This window comes from Dendrobium catenatum, unplaced genomic scaffold, assembly GCF_001605985.2.
Source record: "Dendrobium catenatum unplaced genomic scaffold, ASM160598v2 fragScaff_scaffold_716, whole genome shotgun sequence".
Taxonomy (NCBI): domain Eukaryota; kingdom Viridiplantae; phylum Streptophyta; class Magnoliopsida; order Asparagales; family Orchidaceae; genus Dendrobium; species Dendrobium catenatum.
In genome coordinates, this window is record NW_021319178.1 from 3,877,254 (window position 1) to 3,889,064 (window position 11,811).

At 34.5% G+C, this 11,811-nt stretch overlaps 1 protein-coding gene across 1 annotated transcript; it reads left to right on the forward strand.

Annotated features, from left to right (window-relative positions):
• The first annotated feature begins 4,886 nt into the window (after nucleotides 1-4,886).
• On the forward strand, nucleotides 4,887-6,543 carry LOC114579910. Its single transcript, XM_028695933.1, has 4 exons — nucleotides 4,887-4,987; nucleotides 5,244-5,325; nucleotides 5,867-6,271; nucleotides 6,418-6,543. Exons 1-4 carry the CDS (start codon nucleotides 4,887-4,889, stop codon nucleotides 6,541-6,543), a joined length of 714 nt encoding a protein of 237 aa, XP_028551766.1.
• The last annotated feature ends 5,268 nt before the right edge of the window (nucleotides 6,544-11,811 follow it).

Sequence of the window (11,811 nt, forward strand, 5' to 3'; positions counted from 1 at the left end):
ACAAAACCACTAGATTTTGACACCTTTAGAACCTTGAGGACCATATTAGGTGTCCTAGATATAACTGCATAAAAAAAAATAAAAACAAAAACAAAACGAAAAAAAAGGGCCGCTCCTGATCATCACACACTCACTACACAAAAAGCACTAAACCTTGACTCTGTAATATCGTATTGTACGATACACATATTGTACTATACGGTATACTATAATCTACACAGAACACACCCAAATGGTAAATTTTGTCACTGTTTATCATACTGTATGATTAACATCGTACTGTACGATCCATTTCATCGAACTATACGATATCTCCTCTTTGTACTGTACGTGCCACGTCAGTGAACGGATTGGTACAAATTTAAGCGTGCTGGTATGTTATTATTACCGATCGTACTATACGATATATCCACATCGTACTGTACGATCCACCTCAGCCAATGGATAAGAACGAAATAAAGGCATTCGGTACGATATTAATGCAATTCGAACTGTACGATACACCTGTTCGTACAGTACGATATGTTTGGTCAAAAGTCATACTGAATTCCTCGGAATGATCGATATTCCTCTGATCGTACTGTACGATCTTCATCGTACTGTATGTTTTGACCTTCTTTTCCCGGCATGAACCATCAGAGTAATTAATACCATATCGTACTATACGATTTACAATCGTACTGTACGATTTGTGGAAAACTCTATAAATTGGGTGGATAGGCCGAACTCTTCACTTGCACTCCACTAATCCATCTACTTGATTCCTTCTTACCTTGCACTCAGTCTCTACACGATGTCTGGTTCAAGCAAGAGAGGTCGTATAGTAGTGGGAAGCTCGTCTTCCTCTCGCTGCCATAGCGCTCGATTCTTGAATGCCAAAAACGTGGATGCATACCGCAAGTTCAAAGCCTGCAAAATCACACCCTCCAGACTGCTAAATTAGGAGGCTCTAAACTTCGAGGTAATGAACCTCTTTGCTTCCACCACCCTCCAATTTCTTCTCACCCTGGCCTTCCCTTACAATTCTGAACTCCTTTTAAAATTCCTAGCCAATCTAACCTATACTGTCGAAAACCTCACTATCCACTCGTTTGTTTGTCGTCAAAATGTTGAAATAACCAAAGCTGATATCGCCCAACACATTGGGCTATCTACTGAAGGGCCTATGGTCCGTTCTTTTCTTACAAACAATTTTGACTGGAGCGACGTTAATCGCGTCCTTAGGAACGCCGCATTCTATCAATACCAACCTCTCGTTTCTTCACTAAATAAAAATGCGCGCATAATTCAACATGTCCTTCATACCTCCATAATACCCAAAGGTGGTAACCGTGTCAACATGACCCCGACCCTATCTGTCACTACCTACCTTATCATGACCAACACAAAATTCGACGAGGCCGGTCTGATTATTGACTACATTCGCCACATGACATTCTTTCATCTCCCTACCACTCGCAGAAAACAAAATATAGCTCTTGGACACCTTATAGGATATATTCTCCAAAAAAAATATCAATTGACTTATCCTGGTGAACCCGACAATATTCCTATTTTTTATATGGATGCCTCTTTCTGTATTCTTTTCCATCGGGGACAAGAGCCAGAAGAACCTATTTTTTATGAAGAAGAAGGAGAAGATGCCCCAGCCGCAGCTCCAGCACGTCCACGATGACATGCACCACCCCGAGCACTTGCACCAGCACACGACAATCTGGTCGAACGCTTCGACCAACTTCAGACTCGTCTCGATACTCACACTCAAGAACAACATCAGCAACACGAGATAGATATGCAATGGTTTGGAGAACACTTCACTGCTATTGATCAGCGCTTTGACACTCTCTTTCAGTACTTCCAACCAAACCCACCACCACCACCTACTGATCAGGATCCTCCACTATAAATTATCTTTGTATTGTAGTTATTTTTTTCTTTTTTAGTGTTTGCTCCTCTTTTTGGTGCTGTCAAAAGGGGGAGAAGATTGTTGTATTTTGTTTCAATGGTTAAATGCATGTTTTTTTTTTCTTTCATACTGCATTTTATTTTATTTCGTTTCTTCTTGTTCTTATGGTTAAATTAAATCTAAAAAAAAAATACCTTTAACACTTGCTTACAACAAACATTATTTGACATCATCAAAAAGGGGGAGATTGTTGCAACTCATGACCCCAAGTTTGAGATTTTGATGATGACATATAATGTCGTTTGAATTATCTTGAGATTCATTGAATATTATTTGCTATTGTCCATGAGTACTAACATTTCAGGAAAGATCAAAAGCAACTCAGGACGACAGGAAGACTCAAGAATGGGTAGATTAGGAGTATGAGTCTGCAATGTATTTTGTAGTTTATTTTATTTTTATTTTCTTGAGTCTGGCCACAAAATGCATAAAATTCTGAGCAACCATGCACACACACAGGGGGAGAATGTTTTTAAATGAAAAATTTAGAGTTTTTATTTCTCCTTAGATCGTACTGTACGATATTATTTCGTCCCGTACAATCAGAGCTTTGTAGGACGATTCTACAAATAGATCGTACCGTACGAATATAATCATAATGTACGATACGTTCAAATCCAAAACCATAGTCGTCATTTCAATTTAAGTAAGTTATTTTGCACCGTTCGTACCGTACGAACATGTTTGTACTGTACGATTTATTTTAAATACTTACTTAATTTAACCCGTGATTAGTGCAATAAATCCTTGATTAGTGCAAGAATTCCTGGCTTAATTATAATTTGAACATCGTACTGTACGAACCCTTCGTACAATACGATGAACAGAGATGAATTATAATCGTCCCGAAGATCGTCCTGGATAATCTCTTGGGCTTTGTCTCATCATACTGTACAATGTACATTGTACCATACGATGAACAGAGATGATGTTTGATCATCCCGACTATCATCCTGTACGAACAGAATTGGTGTGGATTGTACCGTACGATTTAATATCGTACTGTATGAATGTTTTTGAACTGTTCATACCACTTCATACCAGGACTAAGACTGTTTATGAATATCGTACTGTATGATTAGAAATCGTACTGTACGATAGTAACGACTACTTTTGAAATTTCAGGTTTTTGGAGCCCATTTTTTAGGTATCAAAATAGTAATTTTTTTTCAGGGGGAATTAGAGAGGAGAACATGGTTAGAGAGGGATTCCAGGGGAGAGAGCTCTTGAGAAGTTCTTTAGGGTTTGAGAGAGAAAGGAGAAGGTGAGGGTTGTGAGGGAGAAGAGGTGTGAGGGAGATCACACGGTTGCTCCGAACTTGCTGCATCTTCATTTTCCTATGGCCCTAGAAGAATTTGTGGGATGATCTCCAAGGGGAAAGGCTCTTCTACATCCGTGACCTCGAGGTACTCTGCCTTCTCCAGAAGCGAGAAAAATGAGAAGGTTCTTTGCCATCGCCAGGAGGGTGAAAACAGAGTTTGGCACTCCGCCACGCCGGGTTGGTGAAAGGGAGTATTGTAAGGGCTTCTCCACCTTGCCAAGGGGGGAAAAAGGAGATCTATTGCTTGTAGTGAAATACCCGGAGCGGAGGACTCCGAGAAGTGGACGTAGGTCATGGTTTGACTGAACCACTATAAAAATCTCGGTGTGCTTTTTCCTCATTGTCTTTCATTACTGCGTGCATTTTATTTTTTAATATTTGCTTGGGAAAATTTGTGAAAAAAGGTTGTTTAAATTTTCATGTTAAAACTTTAAAACATCAAAAAATATTAGAACTCCTGCTTAGGTTTTAACTATTATCAAAATATTTTCACAATTCACCCCCTCTTGTCCATCTTGTAATTTCAGCCTCAACAGTTGGCCTACATTTGTAATCCCTCAACAAGCAGATGGAGTCTCAGTTGATAGATACATCACAAGAGGGGGATGAAACTCTGAAGAACTCAAAACGGATTTTGGAGAAGAACTTGTTAAATTAATTAGCAAAATTCCCATTTCTACATAATTTTCAAAAGACAAAATAGAATTAATTTCAAAATACTACGGAAAATCAATTTCATTTATGGCATTTGAAGCTGCTGTTCACAAATTACAGTAGGTAACATATTGGACTTGGCTTAAAAAAGAAAAGCTTATCCCTCAAGTAGAAGTATTTTGGTGGAGAATCTTTAACAAAGCTATACCAATGTTATAGAAGATTGAAAATGCATAATGGTTGTCCAAGTAATTGCAATATGCAAGAAGACATTGAACATGCGTTAGTTAAATGTAAAAAGCTAGAAGGAATATTCCAATAGTTAAACAAGTGGGGTTTTGATTTTCCTATGTTCCATTCCTTGGATGAATGCTTGAAATGGATACCTCTATGAAATTACTGGATGATCAATTTGTTTTCTGATGTCATTTATTTTTCATGGAAGGGAAGAAACAAGCTTGTCCATGATGGAAAAGATGATAGTCCTCTATTAATTGCTTTGGAAGCTCTCAGCTATGCTACTATTTAAGAAAATAATTTTTCATATAAATCAGGTAAATGGGTTGCTAATCAGCTTCATAAGTTATTGGACAATCATTCGCATCCCCCTCCACCCGATTGGATAAAGGTAAATGTTGATGCTTCTTTACTTTAATCCTATAAAGCAAGGATTGGTGGAGTTTTTTTTTGAGACTTTAAAGGTAGATTTCTCTATGGAGTAGGAGGGAGTTTACGAGAGTATGTGTTCGTGTGAAGTTGGAAGATAGGCTCCCTTTTAGTGTTTGTGTTGAGGGAACTTTTGGTAAATTTTTCCAAAAGATTGAATACAAGAGGATATCTTCATTTTGCTTTAACTGCAGAAGGATTCGACATGTTCAAAAAGATTGTCTAGAGAAAAAGATAGATGAGATGCAAGGTAATGGTGTACAACAAGGGAAAACTAGGATGGATAAAGAAAATCTGAATATGAATTCCGTAGCAGCCAAGACAGATAAGTTGAATGGAAAAGATGTTATTCATAAGATGGTTATGGATCTTGGGTCCATGTAAATTATGCGAGGAAGAAATCAAACACTAATAGAAGAGTTCCAGTTAGTTTTATGAAGAATTTTGAGAAGAAAACTGAAGATGCTGGAATGATGGAGAAGAACAAAGAGACAAGTATTGATAAACCATTGTGGAGGAGGTTGCAAATATTCAACTTCTGGCTCGGGAATCCTCAAAATAGAGGAGTTCAATTGTTGAAAATGGTATGAAGTTCCATTCTGATAATAATAAATTTAATACTTTATGTGATATTAGGGAAGAGGGAGAGATTATTCAGGATAGTGTTGATGAGGGGAATTTGGGTGCAAGAATTATTAAAGAAGTTGAAGAAATTCAGGTTAATGTGGATGGGGAGGCTTAGGTTTTAAATAAGTTTGATAATGGTGAAAATGGTATTCTGGGAGGTGGTGGTGATGTTTTGAAGGATACTTCTGAAGGTAGAAATGATAGTTCTACTTCTGTAAAGAAAAAGTCTTCTAAACAACATAAAGGACTAGGTCCTATTAAGCTTTCTCTTAGGAGTAGAAGATTTGACGGGGAAATAAAAGATAAGGTGGGGAACTCTTCCCCTATTTATAATTAATGGATTATATTGTTTTTTGGAATTATAGAGGAGCTAGGAAGAGTAAAGTTTCTCTATACTTGAAGGAATTTGTGAAGGATTATGGGGTATTGTTTGTTGTCTTGTTGGAAACAAAATTGACTTTGGTTAATAGAAAGGAAGTGAATTCATAATTGGCTATGATTGGGACTTTTGCTATACGTCTTCTAATGGATTTTTTGGAGGCATATTGGTTGTTCGGAGATCCAAGCTAGCTTCTTTTTATTTGATTAAATCTTTATCCCAATGTATAATTGGTGATTTAAATATTTTTAAGATGGGTGTTTGGAGGATATTGACGGTTTATGGAAGCAAAGAAGTGCTTGGAAGGAGGGAACTTTGCAGGGATATTGAATTGTATTCATCCAAGGATACTCCTTCAATTATGGGTGGAGATTTTAATTGCTTATTGGCCAAAGAGGACAAGAAGGGTGGAAAGAGGTTTTTATTTTCTCAAGGTTTAAAGGAGATGATAAAGTTTTTGAGCAAGAATGATTTGCAAGAAGCTATTTTTCTGGGTCCTAGATTTACTTGGTGCAACAACAAGGTGGGAGGAGAATGCATTTTGGAGAGATTGGACAGGTGTTATTTGAATTCTATGGCTATTGGTTTTTCCCAGTTGATGGTGGTTCAGTATTTGACAAGGATTGCATCTGACAACTGCCCTATCTTGTTAAATCTGGTGAGCAATATTCCTAAAATTCAATAAAATATTAGATTTGAAGAGTATTGGGAATCTTATTCGGCATCTGCTTCAATTGTGTTTAAAGCCTGGAATAAAAGAGCTCTTATAAGTTTTTATGAAATTCTTAGCATCATGTTTAAAAGATTTTTGAAAGCTTTATTTACTGGAGTAAAGCTAAACTTAAAGATCTTAATGAATTGAAGGAATGTCTCAAAAAGGATATTTATGAATTGCGAATGGAGGAAGCTAATGTAGAAGCTCTTTTCTGAGGATAAAATCTTGCTCTTAAGGTCAAAGGTGAATGAAATTAATAGTACTTTGGCTCATTTGAATACCTGGTGGAGGCAACGAACAAAGATTGATTGGTTGAAGGATGGAGATAAAAATACAAGATTTTTCCAGGCATATGCTAACAAAAGAAGGAACATGAATTGGATTTCAAAAATTAAAATGAGAATGGGACAGAGGTTGATTATCAAAAGAAGATTGAGAACATCTTCTTTGATTATTTTAGTCATAAATGGAGGATGAGGGACTGTAAACTGGAAGATTGGCCTTCTAATTTAATTGTCCTGGAAGAAGATGATAGAAAGAGGCTGGATGCAGAACTTTCATTGGAGGAAGTTAGTGGAGCAGTTTATGAGTTAAAGGGTTTTAAATCTCCAGGAAATGATGGTATATCCTATTCCTTCTTAAAGAGTTATTGGTGTATTATTAAAAATGACATTTGGAATACTATTCATCAAGTTTTTTCTATGGGATCTATGGATTCAGAATGGAAGGAAACTATAGTAGTGCTAATTAGAAAGGTTGAAAATCTTTCAATACCAGCTCATTTCAAACCAATTAGGTTATGAAAATAAATTTATAAGTTGATTGCTAAAATTTATTTAAATAGAATGTATGGTATGATTCCTAAACTCATCTCAAAAGAACAAGTTGCATTTTTGAAAGGACGGTCAATCTCAGAACACATTCTTTTGGCTCATGAATTGTTTCACAGATTCAGATTTTCTAACTCCATGAAAGGCTTGGTTTCGTTCAAGATCGATATGGAGCAAGCTTATGGCATGAGGTGGTCTACATTGGAGCATATTTTGAGGTATTTCGATTTTCCTTGCAAATATTCCAAGTTAATTATGGATTGTGTGGTGGATGCTAAGTTTTCTATATTGATTAATGGCAGTTACTCCAAATGGATTATGGATAAGAGTGAGTTCTGACAGGGATGTCCACTATTTCTATTTTTGTTCATTTTATTCTCCTAATTGCTATGTAATGCTTTGATTCATAAAGGAGATTTGGTGGGGATCAAAGTGCACTCAAGTATCCCAAGAATATCTAATTTTCTTTATGCAGATGATATTATTATTATTTTTGAATCAAGTATTAAGATGGTTAAAGAGGTAAGGAGAACAATTGTGGATTTTACTGAGTGGTTGGGTCAGTAGATGAATTACAATAAATCAGTAATTCTCTTTGGTAAAGCTGTGAAGAAGAAAAAAGGAGAAGTATTGCTCGTATTATGGGACTTAGACCGGTGAAGGAGATGACTTATTTGGGTGTGAAGATTGCCTTGAGTTGGCTGGTTCGTGCTAACTTTCATAGCTTATTGGAGAAATCACTGGGGAAAATCAATACTTGTGGTAGTAAGTTTATGTTTTTGCAAGGAAGGACCATTCTTATTAAATTTGCTATCTTGGCTCTTCCTATCTTACAATCGACTCACTCTCTTGTCCCTAAGAGTATTCTTGCTGATATTGATAAGACGTGTAGGACATTTTTTGGTATAAACAGGAAGGCAAAGATGGTATTCATTATGTCAATTGGGAGTTGTTATGCAAACCAATTGAATTGGGTGGTAGGGGACTCCATTCTTGTTTAAAATCTATTGGGCTGGTAAGAGCTAAGTTGGCATGGAAGTATCTCAATGATAGAGATTCTTTATTTAATAAGACATTGTCTACTAATATGGGTCTAAATCTTGGAATTCTGGTCTGAAAAAATCTGCTTCTTGGAATATTATTGCTGATGGTGCCAAAGCTCTTGAAACTATGACAAGATGAAGAATTGCAAATGGAAGATCAGTTAATGTGCTGAAGGATACTTGGATTCATGACAAAAGCATCATGAAGTGGCCTACATTTATTTCTATAATGGTTGATTTTGATATGTTAGTAGAGAATTTTATTACTAATGGATCCCGAAATTTGGATATAATGAGGAATTATTTCAGTGAAGAACTGGTGTTGCTGATTAGAAAAACAAAGATTTACTCTAATGCTCTAAAAGATCAGGTGGAGTTGCTTAACCAGATGTCCAGTAAAACCATTTTTTATCTTGCTTATAATGCTATGTTTCTAATGATTCTTTCATAAAGTATTAGGGATGGATTAAAAAGCTTAAATTAAATTCTTGGGTTGAGAATTTTTGGTGAAGAATATTTCACAAGGCAAATTCAGTTTTCTATTACAAAGGAAATTGATTGAAACAAATTATTGTCCTAGAGAATGCTTGAAGATTGAAGATTATGAGCACGAGGTAGTGGGTTGTTTGAAATTAATTCAGGTTATTCAGATTTTTAACAAATGGGGATTTGTAATCTCGATTTTTGATAGCTTTGATGAGTATTATACATGGTTAAATCATTGTGCTTCTAAGCAATCAGTTTTGGGAAGTATGTATTACACGTTGGTTTTTCTATCATGGAAATCAAGAAGTAAAGGAATTTATGGAGATGGTGAAGATAGTAATTTGTTTATTGCTTCAAATAAAATTACTTTGTCTTTTATGTCAAGCAATACAGCTATAATTAAATGCTCGTAGGGAATCTTGGATGTTAATTCATCTAATATACTATTGAAAAACTCTTGGCATCCTCCTCCTCTCGACTGAATCCAAAGTCAATGTGGATGTGTGCTTAGTATCGTCATACATGGCTAGTATTGGAGGTGTGTTCAGAGATCATAGAGGAAGGTTTCTATGTGCCTTCGGTTTTAGTGAAATTCATTGGGATGTAAGTAAACTGGAATTGCTTGTTGTTCAGTCTCTGGATCAGTATTTGCAAAAATGGATCCTTCATTATAGAGGTATCATTTTTGAAGGTGATAATGCTAATGTATTCAAGCTTCTTCAAAGGTGTTACAAGATTTCTGTACATGGAGCTATTGAGGATCAATTGGAGGTGCCTTATGGGTTAAGAGATTTTAATTTTGTTATGTTTAATTGGGTGGATAGAGGTTGTAATAAGTTAGCCGACTTGTGTGCTAACATTGCTTTTAATTATGATTTTCTTTGGGATGATATTAGTATGAGTAGTATTCCTCCTTCTTTTTTAGGTTTATTAAAGGAGGAATGTGAATTTATCTGTAGTTTGTAATCATTTTCCTAATTTAATAAAATTGCTTAAGGTAGATTTCTCTTGGCCTTTCGACACACTTGTGTACATTGGGATATATCAATACTTGAACTATTAGCTATTCAATCACTCAAGGCAGTAGTCAAAGATTGGATGCTAAACTACAAGGGGATCATCATTAAAGTGATAATATAAATATCATGAAGCTTCTCCAAATGAATAAGAATAAAGATAACTTGGGAGCTCCTTTCAAAGATTTCAATAATATCCTTTTCTGTTGTATCGATAGAAAGTAAAATAATTTTGTGAATCTTTGTGCTTATTATGAAATTATTAGTTCTTTTATTTGGGAAGATTTAGTTTTAAATTAGGTTCCTCCTACCTTTATTTCTGTGTTAAAGGAGGAATTAAATGGGATTTTTTTAATTTTTTGTTTAGTTCTTTTTAATAAAATTTCAATGCAACTTGCTGCATTTTGTCAAAAAAAAAAAAAAAGTAGAAGGATTTATACTTGATAAAGATAACATCTCCTAAATAAGAAAGATTAAATTTTTAATGATATTAGCTCTCATATAGATGGATTTATACTTGAATATGATAATGTCTTTTAGAAAAGAAAGATGGAAATCTGAATGAGATATTTGCTCACAAATGGATGGATTTTATACTTAACTAGTATATCATATCCTCAATAATAAATATTAAATAATGGATGAATTAGAATATCTGAAATAGATATATTTTATAATTATTTTATACAGCATCTCCTAGATAAGGAAGATTGAAATCTTGATAGGATATATCCCCTAAATAAATGGATTTATACTAGACTAGGGTAGCATCTCCAAGATAATCAAGATTAAAATTTGGGTGGGATAGCATCTCCCAAATAGATAGATTTGTACTTGACAAGGATAGCATCCACTGAGCATGTGGATTTAGAATCTAAATGGTATAGTATCCCCCAAATAAATGGAATGGATAGTACAATGAAGTTTATAGAATAACATAATAAAATTTATAGAATAACGTTGCATGGTGAAATCAAAATATAAAAGAAAATAGTATGAAATTCAGATCCAATCATATTCTTTGGACCCAATTTCTTTTGTAAATTTCCATACATACAAACAATATACAAAAGCAATGGCAAGCAATTTTATTCATTATAAAATTTATCCTTTAACACTATCCATAACAATAGTGCTCGAGATACCATCCATTTATAGGTAATATTAGATGATCTCCTCTACAATCAAGCAACTTAGAAAACCCCCCTTGATATACTTTCTCTATCACAAAAAGGTCTTTCCAAGTCAGTTAAAACTTACCACCTATCTTTTGATGGATGGGCTAAAATTAGTCTTCACAGAACAAAAACCAAGTATCCCAATTGGAAAGTTTTTTGATGAACTTGCTTGTCATGTGTTTAAATCATCTTAGCTTTATAAAACTTAAGGTTCTGTTGAGTTTATAGATGCTTCTCTTCTAACCTTCAAGTTATTATAATCTAAGTTTTAATTATACTCTTAAGTGATCTTATAATTGACAACTATACACAATGAAGGCAGTTGTATCTCTAAAGGAAGAACACCCTATACTCCAAATGCAAAAGCAAATGGTGTAGACTGAATAAGATTTCTATATATGGTTATTTATGCCCATAAAGCCTCACCTAACTTTTTATGCCATTGATGTTTTTTATCATTATAGTTTTTCTTTAAAATTTGAACGAGTATTTTATTGAAGGAATCAGCTAATCTATTTGTCAAAGGGTAATAAATTATTGAGTATTTCAAATCAATGTTGTGACATTTAACAAAATTATTTATTTTAGTACTTCTAAACCTCAACGGGATTATTTAGATATTCAAGGTCTATAGGAGATAAAACCTAGCAACCTTGTACTTCTACTAAAATTAAGTCTCCTTTTGAACAAGATACAACTTTAGCTAATTTTGCTAAGAAATTTTCTATGGAATTATGTCCATGAGGATTCTTGTATAAAGTTACATCTGGTATGCATAATGCATTAATAATAAGGAACCAAATTTTCTTTTAGTACTTGATAAGTACCAACAATTTGATTAATCACTAGTTATGAATTTCCAAAAAGTTTGATCTCTTGAATTTTATTCAATATCATTTATTCTAACCCAATTATTAGTTCCTCATACAT